At 46.7% G+C, this 24724-nt stretch overlaps 1 protein-coding gene across 3 annotated transcripts in view; it reads left to right on the top strand.

Annotated features, from left to right (window-relative positions):
- SEPTIN3 (septin 3) overlaps window positions 1-24435 on the top strand; it is a 34203-nt gene extending 9768 nt beyond the window's left edge. For 2 of the 3 annotated variants that reach the window (XM_054030567.1, XM_054030586.1), the window contains exons 2-10: window positions 9631-9822; window positions 10156-10284; window positions 10704-10785; window positions 11919-12056; window positions 12922-13039; window positions 14103-14198; window positions 17774-17873; window positions 18324-18375; window positions 20414-24435. In XM_054030567.1, coding sequence (XP_053886542.1) covers window positions 9631-9822; window positions 10156-10284; window positions 10704-10785; window positions 11919-12056; window positions 12922-13039; window positions 14103-14198; window positions 17774-17873; window positions 18324-18375; window positions 20414-20549 — 1043 coding nt within the window. In that variant the 3' untranslated portion in view covers window positions 20550-24435. The remainder of the gene's footprint in view (window positions 1-9630; window positions 9823-10155; window positions 10285-10703; window positions 10786-11918; window positions 12057-12921; window positions 13040-14102; window positions 14199-17773; window positions 17874-18323; window positions 18376-20413) is intronic. The other variant, XM_054030577.1, reaches the window with a different exon arrangement.
- The last annotated feature ends 289 nt before the right edge of the window (window positions 24436-24724 follow it).

Below are 24724 nucleotides of genomic sequence, written 5' to 3'. Positions count from 1 at the left end.
CTTTGCAACGGTGGGGCCTATTTCCGGTCCTCCCTCCATTCATGTATCCAGCAGAGTTACTCTGGGAGGCACCTGCTGGCTCCCTTGACATCTTCGAGGAGCAGTGGGTGCTGTCCGGGATTCTCTGCTTGGTGTCCCCTTCAGGTTCCCTTTCTTTGACCCTTTGACCTTCACATCTGCCCCTGATACATTTTTGGTTTCCCCCCGTAATTATTAGAGTTCCTGGACCTTGTGGATCCTCCCCTAAGGCTGCGGAACCCAATAGGACCACTCTTACAGCTGCCAGGTCTGACTTTATCAGCAGTAGTGCAAATTATTATATTATGCACTGTTCCCACCGGCATGTCATGAAATAATGTAAACATACATATAAAATGCAAATGGAAAAAAAGAAACAAAATGTCAAAATGCAGAAACAAAAATGACAAATTACAAAACAACATTGTTCCAGAATGAAAATATTTTCACTTCAAAATATTTTTTCTGCAAGAATTTTCATTGGAATCTACACATTTTTTTAATATATTTTGATTTTTGACAAAAATGGCCTTGTCTGTCAGAAAATGGTTTTGAGGGAAATTTTCCAACTAGTTTTGATTGGGAGCTCAGGGGGCTTTCAGGGGGGTGTTTGGTTGCCCTCAAGATGCCTGAGCATACAGAACCAGATCTTGAAAGATATGTAGGAGCTTAACTCCCACTGGAAGTTGGGCTTCTAAATACCTTTGAAGACCTGGGCCACAGAGTGCCTGGCAAGATTTTCAAAGGTGACTGTGAATTTCCTGGGAGTTCAGAAATATCCACTAGGTTTATATGGGCATGTGTAAATCACTAGTTTACATATTCTAGTGAAGCTGAGGCACCTAGATGTGGGCAGTTTAAAAGCAGCCTATTTTCAGATGCAGTTGGGGAGAGACAAAACCCACAGCATCTGGGGCAAGTGACCAGGGGGATGACAGAGAAAGGGACATGGGGGACGGGGGGTGGAAGGAAGTGGCAAAAAATGCTCCTGAGCCCTCTCTGCCACCCCCTTTTCCCATCTCTGTGGGCTCAGGCTATCAATGGGGTAAGTGCTATGGGAGACAATGGCAGGACACATGGGTTGTGGCAGGGTCCTGGGTATCTAGCTACCATGGCTTGAATACCTTCTTTGCATCACTATAGTGGGGTAGTTACCCTGCTTTGGCCCCGAAGGGGTTACCCTGGGAGAGAGCCGGGGCGGCAAGCCAAAGATGAGGCTGATTGGGGAAGCAGCCACAGCTGGGGCCATGCCCCAATCAGGCCACAGCTGGCCTATAAAAGGCTGTGTGCCAGGAGCACAGGCAGTTTTTCTCTAGCTGTGGAGAGAGATGGGCCTGGCTGCTTGGGAGTGCAGCAGGGTATGTAGAGTGGAGCAGGGCTGGGGAAAGGCCTGGGGAACTGCAGGCCTTGGTAAAGGTCAGGAAGGGTACTGGGGTTGCAGAGGTGCAGCTCAGGGTAGGCAAAGGTAGCAGCTCCAAATCCCCCTTGCTGAGGATGAGTGGTATAGACTGCAGTCTGCCCCAGTGAGCGAGTACTAGATGGTGACTGGCAGTAGCCGGTGAGGTGAGGTGGGGGTAGAGGGTTGGGGGATCCCCTGGGTGGGGAGACCCAGAGATTGGGGGGCACTGCCAGGGGGTGACACCCAAGGTAAAGGGGCACTGGGGTCTGGGAGGGACATGGGGGGGCCTGAGGCAAGCGGGATACCGGCCGGCAGAGGGCGCTCCAAGAGTGGAAAAGCCAGATCCCTGGATGACCAGCAGCAGGTGCTGTGCTGCTGAGTTGTCGCCCACTACAATCACATACAGCTACCTACTATAGACCACCAAATCAAGAAGAGGAGGTGGATGAGGTATTTCTAGAATAAATAACAGAAATACCTAAAACGCAAGCCCTGGTATTAATGGGGGGCTTTAACTACCCAGACATCTGCTGGAAAAGTAATATGACAAAACACAACATTTCTAGTAAGTCCTTGGAATGTACCAGGGACAACTTTTTGTTCTGGAAAGTAGAGGAAATAAACAGAGGGCTAGTATGTTAGACTTGATTCTGACCAACAAGGAGGAATTGGTAGTGGATCTGAAGATAGGAGGCAATTTGGGTGATAGTGATCATAAAATGATAGAGGAAAGTAATGAGTGAGGGCAGCAGAATAAAGACCAGGGGCTTCAAAAAGTAAACTTTAACAAACTCAGAGAACTGGTAGGAAAGGTCCCATGGGGGAAAAAAAATCCAAGGGGAAAAGGAGTTCGAGAGAGCTGGCAATTTGTCAAAGAGACCATATTAAAGGCAAAATTGCAAACTATCCCGATGCAAAGGAAAGATAGGAAGAATAGCAAGAAGCCAATATGGCTCCATCAGGAGCTCTTTAATGACATGAAAATCAAAAAGAAATCCTGCACCATGTGGAAACATGGACAAATTGCTAAGGAGGCGTACAAAAGAATAGCACAAGCATGCAGGAACAAAATGAGAAAGGCTAAGGCACAAAATGAATTACACCTAGCCAAGGACGTAAAAGGCAATAAGAGATTCTTTAAATACATAAAGAGAAAGATGAAGGAAAGTGTAGATCCTCTTAATGAGGAAGGAGAGTTAATAACTAATGGCATCGAGAAAGCTGAGCTGATTAAAAAGGTTATTGGTGACCAGATACTCAACACAATTAATATAAACAACAAGGGGAAAAGAATCCAAGCCAAATTAGGGAAAGAACAGGTTAAAGATGAGTTAGATGTATTCAGGTCAGCAGAGCCTGATGAAATGCAGCCTAGGGTCCTTATGGAGCTAACTGAAGCAATCTCGGTATCAGTAGGAATTATTTTTTAACTCCTGGAGGACAGGTGAGATCCCAGAAGACTACAGAAGGGCAAACATACTACCGATCTTTAAAAAGGGGAACAAAGAGTACCAGGGAATTATACACCAGTCAGCCTAACTTAGATACCTGGAAAGATACTGGAACAAATTATTAAACAATAAGTTTGTAAGCACCTAGAGGATAATAGGGTTATAAGGAATAGTCAGCATGGATTTGTCAAGAACAAATCATGCCAAACCAACTTAATTTCCTTCTTTGACAGGATTACTGGCTTAGAGGATGGGTGGAAGCAGTAGATGTGATGTAGCTTGATTTTAGTAAGGTTTTTTTACACAGTCCTGCATGACATTTTCATAAGCAAACTGGGGAAATGTGATCTAGATGAAATTATTATAAAGTGGATGCACAGCTGGTTAAAAGACCATTCTCAAAGAGTAGTTATTATTGGTTTGCTGTCATACTGGGAGGGTGTATGTAATGGGGACCCGTGGGGGTCAGTCTTAGGTCTGGGTCAATATTTTCACTAATGATTTTGATCAGAGACGGAGAGCATGCTTGCAGGTGACCCCAAGCTGGGAGGGATTTCAAGCACTTTGGAGGTCAGGATTAGATTTCAAAATGAACTTGATAAATTGGAGAATTGGTCTTAATTCAACAAGATGAAATTCAATAAAGACAAGTGCAAAGTACATCACTAAGGAGGGAAAAATCAAATGCACAACTACAAACTGAGGAATAACTGGCTGGGTGGTAGTACTGCTGAAAAGGATCTGGGAGTTATAGTGGATCACAAATTGAATATGAGTCAGTAATGTGATGCAGCTGTGAAAAAGGCTAATATTATGGGGTTTATTAAAAGGAGTGTTATATGTAAGACACAGAAGGTAATTGTCCCACTCTTCATGGCGCTGGTGAGGCCTCAGTTCGAGTAGTGTGTTCAGTTCTGGGCACCATACTTTTGGAAAGATGTGGACAAATTGGAAAGAGTCCAGTGGAGAGCAACAAAAATGCTAAAAGGTTTAAAAAAACTTGACCTATGATGAAAAGTTAGAAAAAAAAAAAAAAAAGGGTATGTTTAGTCTTGAGAAAAGTGAGGGAAAACACAGAGGAAACAAGAGGTGGGAGGGATTGATTTAAGGGGATAATCTGTCATTTATTATTTAGATTGGAGTAGTGCCCACAATGTGCTGAATGCTTTGCAAAGGCCATGTTCACTGAAGGGAGGACAAGAAGTAATGGGCTTCATCTGCAGCATGGGAGATTTAGGTTAGATATTAGGAAAACCTTTCTAACTATAAAGGTATTTAAGATCTGGAACAGGCTTCCAAGGGAGGTTGTGGTAGCACCATCATTGGAGGTTTTTAAAAACAGGCTGGATAAAGACCTGTCAGGGATGGTCTAGTTTTAGTTAGTCCTACCACAGTGCAGGGGGCTGGAATTGATGACTTCTTGAGGTCCCTTCCAGCTCTACATTTCTATGATGCTATAAGCATATACATGGCATAGGTAGGATTTCTATCCTTAGAGAAAGCAATGTCTTCCGTGCGTACCCACCCTCTGGGAACTACGCTCCTTTAAAGAGTCTCGGGTAGGACACTCAAACATTGACATACGCTCCCTAAATCACTGCCACTTTTGGCCTTAGGGCTTGTCTGCACAGGGAAATTTACTAGCGTGGCTGTGGTGGTATAATTATGTGGCTATAGTTATAACTAAGGCTACGTTTATGTCACGGCATCCCTGACTTCCAGAGACCTCCAGTGACATTCTCTGCTTCAGCCCCAGGAGCTGCAGGACTTTGGAGCTGACAGCCAGTGGGGCCCTGGCAGGGTTCCAGCGACAGCAGTGACAAGTGACTGAGCCCCGTGCAAAGTTCCAGTGACAGGTGACAGACTCCTGAAGGGGCCCTCCTCAGGGTTCCAGCAACCGGCGACAGACTCATGCGGGGGAAGGGGGACGCCTCAGGCAAGCGGCTGGGGTGTCCCATTTTCTCTTTGGGAAATATGGTCACCCTGCAGCTCCCAGCCACCGTGGGCAAAGCGGGAACCCCACAGCTCCCAGCACCACCGTGGTGGGGGAAACCACGGAGCCGCAGCAGCAAAAGTCACAGACTGGTCATAGCTTCTGTGAATTTTTGTTTATTGCCCATGACCTGTCCATGACTTTGACTAAAAATAACCATGACAATTTAGTTATAAATGTATACTGGTATAGTTATGCCAGTAAATTTCCCTGTGTGAAGAATCCCTTAATGTTTGTACAGTGCTTTAAATGAGGAAATGTTGAGCAGTTCCTCAGTCACCCAGACCGGCTCTTCCTCCCAGACCATCTCTGTCTTGAAACACTCCTTGGAATTCTTCCTATCTGTGACTCCTTCCTACCCTGTACACTTATTTTTGCTGCACCCCCTGATGTTGGTCATTGGTGCCTCTGGCCCTTGGCATGGTCTGTGGGCCCCAGATGTCTTCTCCTCCAGAAGCAGTGGCTGCAACATGCCAAATGGTAGTCAGGCCACAAAACTGCTCACTTGCCACTTTGGATTGCCAACTTCCTCAGGTGTGGCTGGGGCAGGGGAGAGCAGAGGAAACAAGAGGTGGGAGGGATTGATTTAAGGGGATAATCTGCCATTTATTATTTAGATTGGAGTAGTGCCCACAATGTGCTGAATGCTTTGCAAAGGCCAGACAAAGGAAGACACTGCCCCTGCCCTGGGAAGCTGGCAATCTAAAAACATACAAGCGAAGTGAGTGGAGTGGTGATAGCCAGGGCCGGCTCCAGCACTTCTGCCACCCCAAGCAAAAAAAAAAAAAAAGCCGCGATCGCGGCGGCAGTTCAGTGGCAGGTCCTTCGCTCCTAGAGGGAGTGAGGGACCTGCCACCCCCGAATTGCCGCAGGTGCCGCCCCTCTCCCTTGGCCGCCCCAAACACCTGCTTGTTAAGCTGATGCCTGGAGCCGGCCCTGGTGATAGCACAACAGCTTACAAGGATCACGACTGTTGGGTTTTTTTTAAATAAAGATACTAAATTCTTCTGCTTCCCTTCCAAATTCAACCTTTATGCATTCCCCCCATACCGATTCCCAGTGCTAGTTCCAGTGTGCATATACTCCTCCCTCCCAGCAATCCCACCTGCCATTCAGCCCTCTTCCCTCCATGTATGTGAGCAGTTCATTAATGAGATAAATCAGTGATTTAGAGAAGCAGATGATTTACTATCCCAAGCAGAACTTTCTCTAACCCAATAAAGAAAAAGAGACTCCATGAAACCCAGTAAGGACTTCACTGTTGTCTCTCTCTTTTACATGGAAGATGGGGGAGAGAGAGATTGAGTCAGCTAGCTTCTTTCTTTGTAGGCACTGCAGAAGTAGTGGGTCTTCAAGCGTACTAGAAATGAGAAGATAATGGCCTTGTGGACCAGCTCAGAGAGGGTGTTTGTGCTTTGTGGAGAGGGTGGTATGGAAGAAAGCACAGAGATGTATGTGAGGGGGCAGACATTCCAAGAGGTGGTGGTGCTGAGGCAGTGGTGAAAGTAGAATTCATTTCATACCAGTACACTGAATCAGCTAAAAGGGGGAGGCACGTGACCTCCTCATGTGACTCTGCCCCACCACCAGCCCAGGCCCTATGCTCTTCCCCTCTCCTCCCCATGATCCATCCCATGTTACCTGGTGGGAGGAGAGGGGGCTCTGTCCTCCTCCCACTTCGCCGGAGACTTCTCAACCACAGGGCTCTCTGGAACCGCAGTGGCAAAAGGAGCAGACAGTGGCCCCACACCGGCAGCTCCTCTGCCACGGCTGTACGAGCCCCACCCCCAGCCCTGCCCTCCGGTGGGGCTCCTGTACAGACCCTAGACAGGAGACACAGGCACACAGCTGCATGGAAGGGCTGGGGGTGGTACAGCCATGCTGGAGGAGCTGCTGGCGGCCCCACGTTCTGCTCCTCCTATGTCTTTCCAGTACGCCATGCAGGCTATAAATAGCTTACTGGTACGGCGGACTGGACTGGACCGTCCCACTTGCACCACTGTGCTGAGGTCAGATGATCTGAGTGGCTGTGTTTTGGTATGGGCTGGAAGGGTACAATGTGGGTGTCAGGCTGGCCAGGGAGAAGGAGGTTACAGTGACCCAGAGAGGCAATGATGAAGGCCTGGACAAGAATTTTAGCTGGGTGGACAGAGAGAAAAGTTTAGATCTTAGAAATCTGTGGGACCCTGCCTGGATGTGTTGGCTGAGAGAGAGGGAAGTGATGAAATAATGACAACACCTTGCACTTCCCTTGTCACTTTCATCTGAGGCCCTCAAAGTGCTTAACAAACACTAATGAAGCTTCACAATGTTCCTGTGAGATAGGTGCTATTAGCTCCATTTTTGGCTGAGCTTGCGAGGCCCTACACTGAACTTGTCTGACTGTTTGTCTGTCTATAATATGACCATTTTGAATACTGAATCCATTCGCTTCCCAAGTGTCAGGAAGGTTCTAGGGAGAGAAGGTGGGTGAGGTAATATCTGTTATTGGACCAACTTCTCACCTTGGCTCTCTAATATCCTGGAACCAACCTGGCTACAATATTGTATAAAACAGGGCATGTTCAAGGCATCCACAGCCAGATTTTGTTGAAAATCAGAAAAACCAAAAGCAACGGAGGAGGCACAGAGCCCCTGGCATCTGGTTAGCAGAGCTACTTCTTCAGCCACTTCTGTGTTAGCTGATGGCAGCCATTAACCCCTTCCAGCATAACAATACCCCTCCTCTCAGCTCTGCCCCAATACTGTGTAAAAATGCTGATACCCTGAAAGAGAAAGAAAGAAAGAAAGAAAGAAGGAGGAAGGTCTACACTGACATGTATATTGGGATAACTTATGCTGTTTAGGGGTGTGGAAAAAACATCCCCCTGAGTGATATAAGTTACACCCACATAAGCCCCGGTGTGGACAGCGCTATATTGGCAGGAGAGCTTCTCCCACCAACAAAGCTGCTGCCGCTTGCTGGGGGTGGAGTAATTATGTCAATGGGAGAGCGCTCTCCCGCCGGCATAGAGCGGCTACACAGGAGATCTTACAGCGACACAGCTGCATTGGTACGGCTTCGCCACTGTAAGCTCTAGTGTAGACATGGCTGGTAGGGACCTCAGACCTTAGTCCAGGGGTCAGCAACCTTTCAGAAGTGGTGTGCCGAGTCTTCATTTATTCACTCTAAGGTTTTGTGTGCCGGTAATACATTTTAACATTTTTAGAAGGTCTCTTTCTATAAGTCTATAATATATAACTAAACTATTGTATGTAAAGTAAATAAGGTTTTTAAAATGTTTAAGAAACTTCATTTAAATTAAAATGCAGAGTCCCCCGGCTCGATGGGCAGGACCCAGGTAGTGTGAGTGCCACTGAAAATCAGCTTGCGTGCCACCTGCGGCACGCGTGCCGCAGGTTGCCTACCCCTGCCTTAGTCCATCCCGTGCTTTGCTGCACATTAGGCTACCCACATTTACCATCCTTTGCCTCTCAATTGCCCTTCTCTCCAAATCTTCCCATTTCATGTTGAGGTGCTTGATGTCGTTCAGAACTGTTCATTTCCATGTTATTCGCGGTCTTCCTCTCTTTCTTCTTGAGTTTTCTGGCTTCCATTCAAGGGCGGTATTTGGTAAGCGTTCTTTTTTCCATTCTCAGCACATGTCCGAGCCACTGATGTCTTCTTTTATAGATTATTTGTGAGAGGGGGCCTTGTCCAGTCATTCTTCTGACTTCTTCATTCATCTTCCTATCTCTATATGTTATTCCCAATATTCCTCTCAGACATTAGTGATGAAATGCATCCAGCTTTTGCATATCTTTCTTGGTAAGTTGCCAGGTCTCACTGCTATATGTTGTGATGGCAATAACAATTGCTTTGTACACGTTCAGTGTAGGGACTCTCCCTACCAGCCACATTCAAAAAACTGAATGTGGCTGGTAGGGAGAGTCCCTGCAATAGAAGGGGATTGGAGGGTGGCACAGGGAGTCTGTGGGGGGAATGGATGGATACAAGGAGTCACTGGGGTGCAGTGAGCTCTGCCTACACTACCTGCAAAGTGGGTAACCCCATATAGATGGAAGAACAGGCACAGAGAGGTTAAGTGACTTGCCCAGAGACATGCCGTGAGTCTATAGATGAGTAAGAAATAGAAACTGGATCTCCGGCTTCCCACACTCTTGCTCTGATAATTAGCCTAGCCTCTCCTTAAAAGAACGAGAAAGTGACAGCTAAAGAGGGCTATGATAGCAGAAATACAGTGTTATATTTAGGTTGGGCCGCCTTTTCAAAAGTGCTCCCGGATTTTGGGTGCCTTCATTGTTGAGTACCCATGGGAACACTTGAAAATTTAGACCTACATATTAAAAACCATACGGTTAAACCCACAAGACCATCCAGCAGCAGTTGCTGAGAGCCAGTTTTCAACATGATGTTGAAGGGGCTGATTCTGTGGACATTTCTAGGTCAAAGGGGGGAGGGCCTTCCACAGCCCTGGGGCCACAGAGGCAACAAGACAGACGTTTTCCCTCCTGTCCCCCCTGCACATGCCATGCTCTAGGGGCCCCATCCCTTGAAGCTCCCAAGATGCAATGGTGTATAACATAGAGCCAGAGCCTCAGAAAGTTAATTGTCCAGTAAGGGCCGTAAAGCTCAAATCTGTAACCTAATTCATGCCCAGCAAGCAGCCAGTAAAACACACATCCGAGACCCAGCACCAGAGAAGGGCAGAGGGAGATTACTAGTGGTGCCACCTGAATGACAGTTCTCCCTCCTTTCTCCCGGGCAGGGTCAGCAGACAACAAGATTGAGGCAGCTATGTCTGAGCTGGTGCCGGAGCCCCGGCAAAAACCAGCAGTGCCAATGAAACCTGTTGGCATTAACTCCAACCTGCTGGGCTACATTGGGATCGACACCATCATTGAGCAGATGCGCAAGAAGACCATGAAGACAGGCTTTGACTTCAACATCATGGTTGTAGGTAGGAGGGATCATCAAGGCCTACGGAGCCTTTGGAGGGCATAGAGAGAAGCTTTGTCGGGCTTTGACTTCACTCTCACAGGCACAAGTACAAGAGGTTATAAGGGTACAGGGGATCATTGGGAGTATGGGTGAAGTATGCTTTAATATCAGGCCGTGCCTAGTTCCAGTAGATCCCTAGTCCCTGTCCTTGTGATTTTCCCTTAAGGTACATATGAAGGACAAGAAGATCCCGTACACCCAACCTGGCAACTTCCCTGGGTTTAAGTTCTTCAGCCTATTGTCAGGGCACAGCTGTGGTGAATGCTACATTCTTCCCCTTTACGTTTATCAGGTCAAAGCGGGCTGGGGAAATCAACACTGGTGAACACCCTCTTCAAATCCCAAGTTAGCCGCAAGTCTTCAGGCTGGAACCGTGAGGAGAAGATCCCTAAGACAGTGGAGATCAAGGCCATTGGGCATGGTAAGAACCAGGAAAAGTATCCCGTGGACCACCAGTACTGGCTGAAAGAGCATAGGGGGTGCTGGTGTCTTAGTACAGTCCTGTCAAGGACTTTTACTAGCGCTGGCTGGAAAACCAGAATTCGAGATTTAGTTTCACATTGAGATGAAACCGAGACCTTTCCAAATTTTTGAGAGCGGGAGAGAGAGACCCTGACCCACTCCAGACTAGCCAGTAGCCTGGTGATTAGGGCACTCATCTGGGAAGTGGGAGACCTAGGTTCAAAGTTCCTGCTCTGAGTGAGGCACGAACTGTCTCTCCCTTGCTTCTGTGGTGGTGGAAAGGGCAGAACATCGTCATTCCCACATGTGTCATAGAAGCCTACACAGAGAAGCCAATCTCGAGGGAGATCATAAGGTCTTTTCTGCTTTCTTCCCCAGTCATTGAAGAAGGTGGTGTCAAGATGAAACTGACAGTAATTGACACCCCAGGGTTTGGTGACCAGATCAACAATGAGAATTGGTGAGTGTCTGACCTCCCCATCTATCTTCCCCCTCTCTCTGTTTGCCTCTTGGGTGGCTGACCCACTCATAGGGCTGGGGGTGCAGAAGGGTCAGCACCCAGCTCTAAGATGGACCCCACCTCCGGAACACAGTAAACAGGTCCGTATGAGCTCAGCTCCAGGCTGAGTCAGCGCAGCAGGATGGGATGTTGGTGTTCCTTCTGATTCAGTTCTGAACCAGTCCCCAGCATGGGACTGGGGGTACTCTGTGGCTCCAGCTGTTGTCTTGCATACAAGATGTATTCGTTACAGATCCCATAGTAAATCTGAGAAGAATAAAGGTGATAGAGTAGCATCCTGCCAAACTCCAATCTGGATAATGGTATTCGGGGGTTCCAAAGGGATGTGATGTTATTCTTCTCTTCCTCGCTTAAGGCCTGATCCAAAGCCCATTGATGTCAATGGAAATATCCCTATTGCCTTCAATGGGCTTCGGATCAGGCCCATATACTGCTGTGAAGTGTTGCTGTGAATTGTTAAACTACCAACATGTTCCACTCCAGAGGTGGCTGCACTTCAGTGGCAGGTGACATGATTCTTATATACACGGCTTATAAAGTGTTTGGGATCCTACTAGATGAAAGAAGCTCAGGAAATGTTCAATCCTTATCATTATTATTTCATTTATTTTACTTAGGCATACACATGCTATAAAGGAGTGCCTCTCGCTATGCTCTAGGACCCTAGGCATAACTTCAAAACTCAACAAAATTCACACCCCAAGTGTAATTTTGGTGCAGCAGTGCAGTCAGTATAATCCACTACCAGCAAACCAGGCAACGCATCCTTCTCCAGTCCCCCTCCCAGTCCAGCAGTTCCCCCCGCCCCGCTTGCAATCTCCTGCTCCCCCCCCCCCACCAAAAAAAATTCAGCAGATTCTGACTGTTTTGGATCAGAGTAAGGCAAAATTCCAAAGTCACGGGGGGCCCTCACGGAGAACACCCGGCTAGCAGCCCCTTCCACGTATGCCACTGGGGCTTCAGCTTGAGCACCTCTGCCGATCAATAACCCTGGCAGGAGCTGATCAGGCTAATGGATGAATGTGCCTCTCTCTCTCTCTCTCTCTCTCTCTCTCTCTCTGTGACTTTCACAGCTGGGAGCCCATTGAGAAATACATCAATGAGCAATATGAAAAATTCCTGAAAGAGGAAGTGAATATTGCAAGGAAAAAACGAATCCCAGACACGAGAGTCCACTGCTGCCTCTACTTCATCTCCCCCACGGGTCACTCGTACGTATCCCGCTGCTGACTGCTTCATCTCTCCCACTCATCACTTATATATATCCCAGTGTTTCCCAAACTTGTTCCGCCACTTGTATAGGGAAAGCCCCGGCGGGCCAGGCTGGTTTGTTTACCTGCTGAGTCCGCAGGTCCGGCCGCTCGTGGCTCCCACTGGCTGCGATTCACTGCTCCAGGCTAATGGGAGCTACAGGAAGCGACGCTGGCCGAGAGACATACTGGCCGCCGCTTCCAGCAGCTCCCAATGGCATGGAGCAGCGAACTGCGGCCACTGGGAGCCACGATCGGCCGGACCTGTGGCTGCGGCAGGTGAACAAACCAGCCCGGCTCGCAAGGGGCTTTCCCTACACAAACAGCAGAACAAGTTTGGGAAACACTGATGTATCCTATCTCATCTCTATCTTACTGCACCTCTACTTTAGCTCCCCCTATGGACCAGTCATATGTATCTCACTACTCCCTCTACTTTATGTCCTCCACGAGTCTCTCCCGGTATCCTATCCCATGCATCACTCCTACATACATCCTACTCTGCCTCTTTCATCTCTCCCATGGGTCATGCGTAGGAATCTCACTGCTGTTTAACTTTTCCCTACTGGGCTGGACACTGGGAAGGCTGTACAGAAAAGCATTAGAATGGGATAGACAGGCTAGCTCTCCCCATAGGTTTTTTTTTCTAGGCATTGTGTGAGGAGGAAGGAGGAGAAAAGATCTAATGGGAGCATCTCTTGGGGGATACGCAGGAGAGCTCTCCCTTCCCCCTCTCGTCTGGACTCTGGGAGGGAGAAGAGCAGAGCCAGCATTAAGGGTGATATGGTAAAATGACTCTCACTTATTCCTTTTTATCGGGCTGCAGCTTGCGACCCCTGGACCTAGAGTTCATGAAACATCTCAGCAAAGTAGTAAACATCATCCCTGTTATTGCCAAGGCAGACACCATGACCCTGGAAGAGAAGACTGAGTTCAAACAAAGGGTGAGTACCACCACGCCTGTGTGGAACGAGTCTTTCCCAGCCTCACCTGTCTTGGCAGGAAGGTGGGAAAAGTGGTTGTATCCTTCAGACTGGGATTATATTGTCTTGACCACTCAGACATCCTGGTGTTTCCCTTCATGGTTCAGAACAGCACTCAGCTGCTGCCATGGGATACAATATTGGATTCTTCTCCACTGACAGAGTCCAGCTATTGTGCAACCTTAAAACTGGACCTGGTTCTGTGTCAATGTGGGGCGTGTGCGATGGTCTGGGTGTGCTCATATGGCAGAAGATTGCCTAAATCGTTCAGACTAATATGGGGAAGGCCACCTTTCCAGCTGGTAGGATATCACAGCAATTCAGCTCTTTCCCAAGTTGCTGTACATTCCTGACAATATGGCCTTATCCAAGAACACACTTGTCCTTTAAATGAACCTTCGCAAAACATGTGCCCACAGCGGGTCAGAGCTGACATTAGCATGTATCTGTGCTAGTGAACCCTACCTCTGAACTCAGACTAATTGATAGGAGAATGTACCTTCCTAGCCCAAATGAGCCTAAGGAAATGATCAACTAAGACCACAAAGAATAATGCTGAATGGTCTGCTAGGGGCACCACAATGGAGAATTAAAAATGGGTGGATCTTCTGGTGAACTGAAATCTACTAGAGATCACCCTGGGCAAAAACTAACTGATGGATGCATCTATTGTGGAAGAGCAGCTGTTTCTATGCTGAAGTCTCTCAAAGGGCATTTGTCACAGTGATGGCAAGGGTTTCACACCTGTGCTGTGACCTGCCAAGATGTCTTTCTGCTGATCCCTGTTCTGTGACTGGGGTATTAATCCTTCATAACCCTGACCAATGGGGCCAGTGAATAAAGTCCAATCTCTTGCCAGCACTGCTGTGTGTCACAACTGTATCACACACTCCTTCAGGAGTATTCCCTGCAGGCGCCTTCCCCTTGAGCATGTTGCAGTAGGAATGTAATACCCCTGCACTCTGCTGTCTGCCATAATTCAATGCTTGCACTGCTTTTTACTTTCCAATGTTTCCCTGCCCAGGTGCGCAAAGAACTGGAGGTGAATGGGATCGAGTTTTACCCCCAGAAAGAGTTTGATGAGGACCTGGAGGATAAAACAGAGAATGACAAAATCAGGGTAGGACACACCATATCATGAGAGAGTATTGAGGAGTGGTTAGATTTCACTGAGTGCAGAATGGAGACAAATCACTCTAGTTTTCAAAGTGCTTTGAGATCCTTGGATGAAAGATGCTATAATGCAAAGTATTGTTATTACCATTTATATCCAGTAGGGAGGATGGGTTCTTTTATCCTTTCTAATTTAATTTGCATTGTCTCCATTCATTATCACCATAGAGTGCTGTGATTGCTGAATTTAAGAGGACTGTTTGTTTCACTTCATCTTGCTGGTCACTGGGTTTGGGCTGGGTTTAACTTCCCATGTGACCTGTTGCTATTTAAGCCCAGCTTGTTCTCGGCTTGACCCCTCAAACTCTTATTTTTGGGAATCTCCCAAGTAAAAATTTGATATTTCCCCTTCACGTCAATCATCATTGCAGCCATCTCCTGTAGAAATGCTGGGGATATCTGCAGACCAATCTCTAGGAAGCTGGGGACATCTGTAGAAGACATGTAGGGCTTTTCCTTTTGGGGGTTTATGAATTTAATTTGCAGGCGGGTTATTTTTAGCAATTTTTGAGTTTTGTGTAGCTGTCAAAAATCTGTGGTTTTGGGGATTTCTCTATGTATATACTTAGGCTTTGCAGAATTCGATTTTTTATTTTTTCATAATTTTGATGGATAATAGAGTTTATTTTTAAGCAGTTTTTTCAGTTAAAATTTTCACAGTGGGTGAAATTGGGGTGCTGGTCAGATGATAGGGAAGATAGGACAATAATTATTTAATGACAGTAGATGTTGAGATTCAAAAAGTTAAAGCTTTATAACCGTTCAAACACAAATTGTCAATATCACATGTCAAAATATAAAAAGTAAATATCCTTAAATCAAACCCTAGTAAGTTCTCAAGCAGCATTTTTCTTACTTTGTCTATCTGTAAATTTCAATTATCAGTGGAAATATTTTTCATCAGTTTGTGTGTCTCTTAAATTGATGTTTACCTACTTTTACCAATAAAAATCTAATTCTTCCATGCCTATATATATTATACACATTACAGTAGTATATACACTAAAGAATCATAGAATATCAGGGTTGGAAGGGACTTCAGGAGATCATCTAGTCCAACCCCTGCTCAAAGCAGGACCAATCCCCAGACAGATTTTTGCCCTAGATCCCTAAATGGCCCTCTCGAGGATTGAGCTCACAACGGTGGGTTTAGCAGGCCAATGCTCAAACCACTGAGCTATCCCTCCCCCCGGGAGGAGGATGAATAAAAGGCCAATCTCTTTGTAATGTTCCCTAGTGCACTTTAAAATAAAGCTGTTTGAAACAGTGCTACACTAAAGTGCACTAGGGAACCTTTAGTGTGAACCAGCAGGGTCTACACAGACCAATTAATGTGCAACACATTAGTGTGCTTTAGAAATCATACCTCTGTCATCCGCATTACTGCTCCGTGTAGATAAAACCTTAGATCCAACTAACCATTTCCCATGTTTTCCCCACGTTTATTGAACACTGATTTCATTTTTTATTGGGATGTTTTACTGGTGTTTATCAGTTAATACTGAAAATCAGAAGCCCTAAACTTATGGAACATTGTGGAGACCTGCGAAAACCTATGGAAATATTGGGGGATCTCCAGACTAACCTATGGAAGCAAGGGATTTCTACACAGGAAGTGTCGGGTACCTCTGTGGACTGTCACATTTATAGAACTAGCTGCACCTCTGCCCCCTCTTGGTATTTCTTCACTGCAGAGTAAACACGGAGGATCAGCACCTGGGTTAGCCTAGTCTAGGTGTGAGTGGCCACTCCAAAGTTATTGTGTCCTCATTGATGCTGCAGTCCCCTGTGTGTGTGTGTGTTGCTAGGACTTGGGGGGTGGGAGGGAGCATCTCCCATGGTTCTTTGTGCTGCAGTGAGATGAGCCACTCTGATTCTTTCCCAATGAATTGTAGGAGAACTTGTCTGTCCTTCTGGCCAGATGAGAGGAATTGTGGGAAGGCATTGGAGGACTATCAGCACTGGAATGATTTAGTCTGTGTCCTCACTGCAAAGTGAGTGGATTATCACCTCACTCAGCCTTTAGCCCAAGGGTCGGCAACCTTTCAGAAGTGGTGTGCCGAGTCTTCATTTATTCACTCTAATTTAAGGTTTCGTGTGCCGGTAATACATTTTAACATTTTTAGAAGGTCTCTTTCTATAAGTCTATAATATATAACTAAACTATTGTTGTATGTAAAGTAAATAAGGTTTTTAAAATGTTTAAGAAGCTTCATTTAAAATAAATTAAAATGCAGAGCCCCCGGACCGGTGGCCAGGACCCAGGCAGTGTGAGTGCCACTGAAAATCAGCTTGCGTGCCGCCTTTGGCACATGTGCCATAGGTTGCCTACCCCTGCTTTAGCCTATACCCCAGGACAGGACAGCTAGTTGGGGTTGAAAACACCACTAAACTTGGGTGACAGAGTTTTGTATGTGGAAGGGAGGAGAGTTAAGGGCAACACCTGAGTAAAAGGCCAAGTTAACTCTGCAGTGAAGACAAACTCCCTGAGTGCATCTCCTCAGGTGATAGGTACAGGCAAAAGATCTATCTTGGGGTTGGAATCATGTGATTCTTCCACTCTGAGCCTGGGACGTGGGTACAATGCTCCATGAATAGCAACCTCTTATCACTCAGTGATATCGTGACCTGCAGCCTCCTTAAAACAACATATAGCTCATGGAATGGAGCACTGGAGAAAAAAATAGGATTTTAAAGTAACAAACAGCCTTCCTGGACATCTGTCCTACCTAGAGTCCTACCATCCCATACTGGTAGGCCCCAAACCCAGGTAGGCCTAGCTTCTTCAGACACCCCCATAGGTTCCTATGTCTTAGTCTTTTCAATCTCATGCACTCCCTTGCAGTGTCCTTGTTTCCCCCCCACCCCATACACACACTCCCGAGCTCTTTGTCTTGCAGGAGCTTGGTCAAGTGTTGGTGGCTTTTGCCCTCTGGTTGAGAAAGTTTCATACCCTGGCAGGAGACTGAGTACGGTTATCAGAGCAAACAGTTCTGGCATTGTCCCTTTAGGACTCATAGGTGACCATCTTGAGCCATCTCCTCTTTCCTTCTGGGAACCACCCCAGAGAGACCCCTGGGGAGAAATACTTACACCAAAATATGAGTGCAGCAAACACCAGACCAAAGTCAGTATTAATAAATACAGTATTAATAAATGATTTTAGAGAGCTCCATATTCATCTGATTCAAAAATGCCGGTCACATTTGAAGACTCACCTAGAACAATACTGCACCCATCTGCAGAACCCATGGAATCACTGGGAACCTCTGCAGGCTCAGCTCTGGCAACAGCTGTAAACAACTGTTGAAATGCTTGGGATATTGTCATAGTCTGCAGTGGCCAGTCATTGGATGGTCATTGGCAATGAGTGCCTCTTGTCCTGCAGAAGACCGTATGCTGGAGGGAAGAGGGTAACAAGGAAGGGTGGAGAGAGAGAAGTAGTACTACAGCCCATATCTCATTGTTGTCTAGTGCGCAGAGGAACAGCTTGACTAGGCTTGTCTACCTGTCTATCTCCAGCAGGAAAGCATGCCGTTTGCAGTGGTGGGCAGCGACAAGGAATACCAAGTAAATGGCAAAAGAATCCTGGGCAGGAAAACTCCCTGGGGCGTCATTGAAGGTAAACAGGTCCATCCTTTTGAGATGGATGTATCTACCTAGGCTCAGGCACGCAAAGCTCCAGGTACGCAGCAGAGCACTACCCCTCGCACCTATAGTTAGACATGTTTTTTAATCAAAATAAAACAAAGATATTTTCAAACACTTCTGCTGAGGGGAATTGGAGCTACCACTGTGGTATCAGCAACTGGCAAGGTATTGCTGCCACTCTAGAATATGAAAGGTGCCACGTTGGGGCCCTGAGGTCACCTCGCTTTTCAAGTGAACCCTCCCTTGTGGTTTTAAGAACTGACAAGCCCAATAGACTGCATGTTATGCACATATAGCACTATATGCCCTGTTTGAAATATAAGATCTGTGCCCGTCACCCACTGTCTTGACCACCATCCCATGCACTGTACTAATGAAGGATTTTTTTAACACCCCATTTCCCAATTTTCTCTGTTTACAGTGGAAAACCTCAATCACTGTGAATTTGCCCTACTTCGAGACTTTGTCATCAGGTGAGGCCAGCGGTTATGTAACTGTCTATTCCTGATGAGAAGGGCTACGGTACTGAACGGACTTTCAGATAGAATTTCCTAGTGACGAAAGCCATGATAATGGAACAGTCTCCAAACAGATGAAAGTCATATTTCTTAAGACAATTCAAGCTGGGCTGACTACTATAGGGAACAATCTTAAATTAACTAATGGACAGGGCAATCTAGCTGATTTTTAATGTCTATGATTGCTATGCCAACAAGGGGGCTAGTTGTGATGGTGCTTGGGTGATGTGGATGGCCTGTGTGACAAGGAACTGGAGTGATATCCTCCCCCATGCCCCATTATGCAAACACACAATAGATGGGAACACTTTTTAGTTGCTCCTGACTTAGGGCTGAGTTGGAATCAGTGACAAAGAGGGAAAGACTCTTCAGTCCATTTCCAATTCTCAGACCATATAGTCCTCCTGATTTGGGGATGGATTAGAATTGATCAAGAGATAAAAAGCTTCATATCCTCAATCTCTAGTCCCCCTTCTCTCAAGTTCATATATGGATTGAAGCCCTTTCAGGAGAACTGACATCTGGCCGAAATTCTGTGGGCAAGTCCCATAGTTTGAAAGCGCTGGAACTATGGGACCAAGGGTGCTGCCGCATCCCCTGGCTTGAAGTGGTTTCCATCATATCCAGGGTTTACAGTTTGGTTCAATGGCTTTCAGCACCCGCACTATACACATTGTTCCAGCCCCCTGTTTGAAGGTAATCTCTATGCCCTATAGACTAACAAGGTAGGTTTTTTTAAGAAGCCCAATGTAAATATACATCAAAGTTAAAAACCAATCCCCTGTATGCTTCCTGTTGTCATGGTGTTTTGGCATTTGGGAGTGATGAAACCTCAGATTGTGACACAGTGATGTCATGGTGACATTACAATATTGCATTGTTTGTCCCTCACAACAAATTCCTAATGCTGGTACCATCTAGCTGTCACTGTTGGGCTTTCCCCAGATCTTTCAATAAAGGTTGCCATTAAACAATGGTGGTCAAAGCCCAGGCGTTTTCTGGCGGTTAATGACTGGTTGGAAGGAGTTGTGGCTGTGGGGACTCTTCCAGGGGGCTGGTGACAACAGCACAGCTACTCTGGGCTCCACTGCACAACTGACCAGATGTATCATGGGCAGGGCCGGCTCCAGGCACCAGCCGAGCAAGCTGGTGCTTGGGGCGGCAGATTGTTCGAGGCGGCATTCCGCCCAATCCTAGGGCAGCACGGCCGCTTTTTTTTTTGTTCCGCTCCAGCCACCCTGTAGGGGGCGGTGGCATGGAGGACGGGAGTGCCCTGCAGCAAGCCCGGCAGGGCAGGCCGCGTCCTTCCCTCCCAGCCGACCGGAGTGGCGTGGAGCCTCCCGGCAGGCGGCGCAGCAGTCGGGGCCGCGTGGCAGCCCCCTGCTGAAGCTCTGGCCGCCCCCCTCCTCTCTCCCCCCCCCCGCTTCCTCCCTCTCCCCCCTACTAGCTGGGGCACGTCTGCAACGCAGGGAGTCCCCCTGCACCCTGGCTCCGGCCGTGCCGCAGGTTGTTTTTTTTTTGCTTGGGGCGGCCAAAAAGCCAGAGCTGGCCCTGATCATGGGGAAGTTTTACCTTCTTTGATGTATCATGTATTAACTGCTGCTGGAAGACTGATGAACCAGATGTCTTAACTGATACAGCAGGATGCAGAATAGCTGACTCAATGGACCATTGATTGGTCTGATCTGGTGTAGCAGGAGATAGCATACTGCACTGGTGAGGCCAATGATCGGAGCCAGTGTGACATATCCTGTGTGCCTATTTCATTTTGCTGACTGATGCAGTTTCAATTGGCTAATGTATTATGGCCTCCATAAAAAAGACTCCAAGGACAGACAGATTGATCAATGAGCACAGTGCCTTCCGAATGTTCATTGGCCAGCCAGACTGGAGAAACCGTCCCATTTATCTTAGGAAATAAAATAGACCCAGAAAGAATAACATTGACCCAGCTGATTATTTTTCTTATCCTCCTTCTCTCTGTCTCCTGCAGGACCCACCTCCAAGACCTAAAAGAAGTGACGCACAACATCCACTATGAGACCTACAGGGCCAAGCGGCTGAATGACAACGGGGGGCTCCCCCCGGTGACCGCCGAGACAGAGGAGAACCACGAAAGTAATCTGTGAATCACTCCTCCCACTGTCTGGATATTACAACCCGTCCCAGCTACCCTTGACTTTACTGTAGGCCTGTCTTCAAAGCATGTGGCACATCCTGTGTGTGTGTGTGTATGGGAGAAGGAGCAGGGGCATACCTTTCTCCTTCCTAGAATGTCGTCATTCTTGTTTTTTGCACAGCAGGCTGTTTGTTGTCTTCCCCTCTCTCGTGTTCTGTGGTTCAGTTGCGTGACTTGGTTGTGGGAAGTAGTGGAGGGAATGCTGGGAGATTTGATTTCTGGCATTTGGGGTGTTTGGAGAGGATGACTTGGTTCTGTGTTTGCACATTTGAAAAGCATAGAAAGACTCCAAGGACAGACAGATTGATCAATGAGCACAGTGCCTTCCGAATGGTGGTGGCATCGGAGAACCTCTTCCTGCATGTGAGTGGAGTTCCCTGGTGTAGATGGGGAAGGTAGGTGGTTGATTAGGGGGAGTGATAGGTGGCTATGGCATATCCCCTTTTCTCACTGAGGCCTGTTAAAAAAGGGAAGGGGGCGGGGTTAGTGGTAATTTGTGTCTGGGAGAAGAGAGATTATCATATTTTCCAGTCCATGTTCTAACTGGAAGATGGGTGGTGGTGGGAAGTGAGCACAAATTAGATCTTGGACCTTAGGGTTTCATTGTAAGATCTAGAAGGTGTTGTTTTACCTTCCCATCACAGGTGTCTGGGAGGGGAGAGACAACAAAAAAACAGGAACACTAATTGAGGGACAAATCCTGAGGTCTTCACTGAGGGCCAAATAGTGGCATTTAGCCACTGCTCTGGAATTGGCAGGGTGTCTCCCTACCCCAGCAGGCAGGGGGCCTGGGTAGGCTGCCCCATCTTCTAGGATACTTCAGCTTGCTGCCCCCAGTGTGCTCAGCCCACTTTGCAAGCCAATGCAAAGGGTGAGGAGAACAGGCCCAGGCATAGCTCTATTGCTTCCCTTCCTGTGGGGCAACATACACCTGCTGGGACACAGCAGAGGGGCAGGCCCTGCACTCCTGCAATTGACACACAGGGTAGGCTCCTTATGTAGTCACCCATGCAAGGGCCACCCATAATCTGGCCCCGGGGAGTTTACTTAGGCAGAACTCCCAACTAAGCAAATGGGCCAAGCTCTTAGTCCTCACTCAGTTTTTACCCAGTATTTACTTGGACAAACTTGTCTCTGAAGCCATGGGAGATGTGCCTAAGTAAAAAAAATGAATGAGGGCCTTGGAATGTGCCCTAGAGTTAATCGCTTGAAACGAAGCCAATACCAGTAAGCATGAGTTGCACGTACTAATGTGAACATGAGACCATCCCTTCTTCTTTCCTTAGCACAAAGAGCTGGGTTCACTGGAACTAGCTCATGGACAAACGGGGCAGAATTTTGGCTGGCCTGCTGGTCTTGGGTCAAGTGATCCCCTCTACACCCACCAGTTCTCGGCACACTCTCACTAGTTAGTTATTGAGGACGTCAGAGGATGTATAGAGGGGGAGAAATATGTGCTAAGGGAGGGTGAATGAGAAGGGAAAAGGGACGTTGACAGCAGAGAGGAAATCATCTTTCCCAGGACTGGAGTGAGTTTCCACACAAGAATACCTCCTAATTCTGTTGGGAAACATCATGGGATCCCTTTATCTGCTGTATAGGATTCTGCGTTTAGGGAAGGAAGAGAGAAAAATACACATGACCCTTGCCCCCCCCGGCCAGGGCCACTCACTTTTGACATAGTGCTGGAGGATACCAGTCCTTGAGCAAGTGAGAACTGTGGATATCTTGTGAGGTTCCTCGCAGATTTTCCACACTGGGAACCTTTCCATTGGCTTACCCTGGGGCCCGAGCCTCTACTGTGCTTTTAGATCCTTTGGGATGAAATGTGGGCATTATAGAGATGTAAAGTTCATATCTTATTTAATTGCTCGATGAAGAAATGCTTTTTAATCCCCTGGATTTCTTGCACTAGGGATCCCTTTCCCCTTCCCAGTCACAGCTATATCATTCTCCAGCTGCCAAACAAACATGGTCAGTCTCTGCACAGCTTCCAGATGTGAATCGCGACTGCTTTATCAGTTTCCCCCTCTGATCTTCCAGGAGACGGCCTGGTATTTGATTAAGGGACTTGTCTCTCTCTCAGCACTGAGCCTGAGCCCTAGATTAGGGGTAGATGTAGTCACTGAATGGTTATATCAGTTTTCTTAATACTAAGGCCTCTATTTTGTATTTTACCTGTGGAGAAACAGCATTGCATAAGAACATAAGAATGGCCCTACTGTGTCAGACCAAAGGTCCATCTAGCCCAGTATCCTGTCTTCCGACAGCGGCCACTGCCAGGTGCCCCAGAGGGAATGAACAGTGATCCATCTCCTGTCGCTCATTCCCAGCTTCTGGCAAACAGGCTAGGGACACCATCCCTGCCCATCCTGGCTAATAGCCATTGATGGACCTATCCTCCATGAATTTATCTTATTCTTTATTTAACCATGTTATGGTCTTGCACATCACAATATCCTCTGGCAAGGAGTTCCACAGTTGACTGCGTTGTGTGAAGAAATACTTCTTTTATTTGTTTTAAACCTGCTGCCTATTAATTTCATTTGGTGACCCCTAGTTCTTGTGTTATGAGAAGTAGTAAACAACACTTCCTTATCTACTTTCTCTACACCAGTCGTGATTTTATAGACCTCAATCATATCTCCCCTTAGCCATCTCTTTTGCAAGCTGAAAAGTCCCAGTCTTATTAATCTCTCCTCATACGGAAGCCGTTCCATACCCCTAATCATTTTTGTTGCCCTTTTCTGAATCTTTTCCAGTTTCAATATATCTTTTTTGAGATGGGTCGACCACATCTGCACACAGTATTCAAGATGTGGGCATATCATGGATTTATATAGAGGCAACATGATATTTTCTGTCCTATTATCTATTCCTTTCTTAATTATTCCCAGCATTCTGTTCGCTTTTTTGACTGCCACTGCACATTGAGTGGATGTTTTCAGAGAACTATCCACAATGACTCCAAAATCTCTTTCTTGAGTGGTAACAGCTCATTTTATATGAATAGTTGGGATTGTGCTTTTCAATGTGCATTACTTTGCATTTATCAACATTAAATTTCATCTGCCATTTTGTTGCCCAGTCACCCAGTTTTGAGAGAGCCTTTTGTAGCTCTTTGCAGTCTGCCTGGGTCTTAACTATCTTTAGTAATTTTGTATCATCTGCAAATTTTGCCACCTCACTGTTTACCCCTTTTTCCAGATCATTTATGAATATGTTGAATAGGACTGATCCCAGAACAGACCCCTGGGGGACACCACTATTTACCTCTCTCCATTCTGAAAACTGACCATTTATACCTACCCTTTGTTTCCTATCTTTTAACCAGTTACCAATCTATGAGAGCACCTTCCCTCTTATCCTGTGGCAGTTTACTCTGGTAAGAGCCTTTGATGAGGGACCTTATCAAAGGCTTTCTGAAAATCTAAGTACACTATATCCACTGTATCCTCTTGGGCCACATGCTTGTTGACCCCCTCAAAGAATTCTAGTAGATTCATGAGGCATGATTTCCCTTTTCTAAAACCATGTTGACTCTACCTCAACAAATTATGTTCATCTATATGTCCGACAATATTGTTCTTTATTATAGTTTCAACCAGTTTGCCCGGTACTGAAGTCAGGCTTACAGGCCTGTAATTGCCAGGATCACCTCTGGAGCCCTTTTTAAAAATTGGCATCACATTAGCTATCCTCCAGTCATCTGTTACAGAAGCTGATTTAAATGATAGGTTACAGACTACAGTTAAGTATCAGAGGGGTAGCCGTGTTAGTCTGGATCTGTAAAAGCAGCAAAGAGTCCTGTGGCACCTTATAGACTAACAGACGTATTGGAGCATGAGCTTTCGTGGGTGAAAGCTCATGCTCCAATACGTCTGTTAGTCTATAAGGACTCTTTGCTGCTTTTACAGACTACAGTTAGTAGTTCTGCAATTTCACATTTGAGTTCCTTCAGAACTCTTGGGTGAATACCATCTAGTCCTGGTTACTTATTGCTGTTTAATTTATCAATTTGTTCTAAAACCTCTTCTAATGATACCTCAATCTGGGACAGTTCCTGAGATTATCACCTAAAAAGAATGGCTCGGGTTTGGGAATCTCCCTCACATCCTCAGCCGT

Source organism: Malaclemys terrapin, chromosome 1, assembly GCF_027887155.1.
Source record: "Malaclemys terrapin pileata isolate rMalTer1 chromosome 1, rMalTer1.hap1, whole genome shotgun sequence".
NCBI classification, from domain to species: Eukaryota; Metazoa; Chordata; order Testudines; family Emydidae; genus Malaclemys; species Malaclemys terrapin.
Note: the sequence above shows the minus strand (reverse complement) of the source record. Positions and strands in the feature narration are given on the sequence as shown.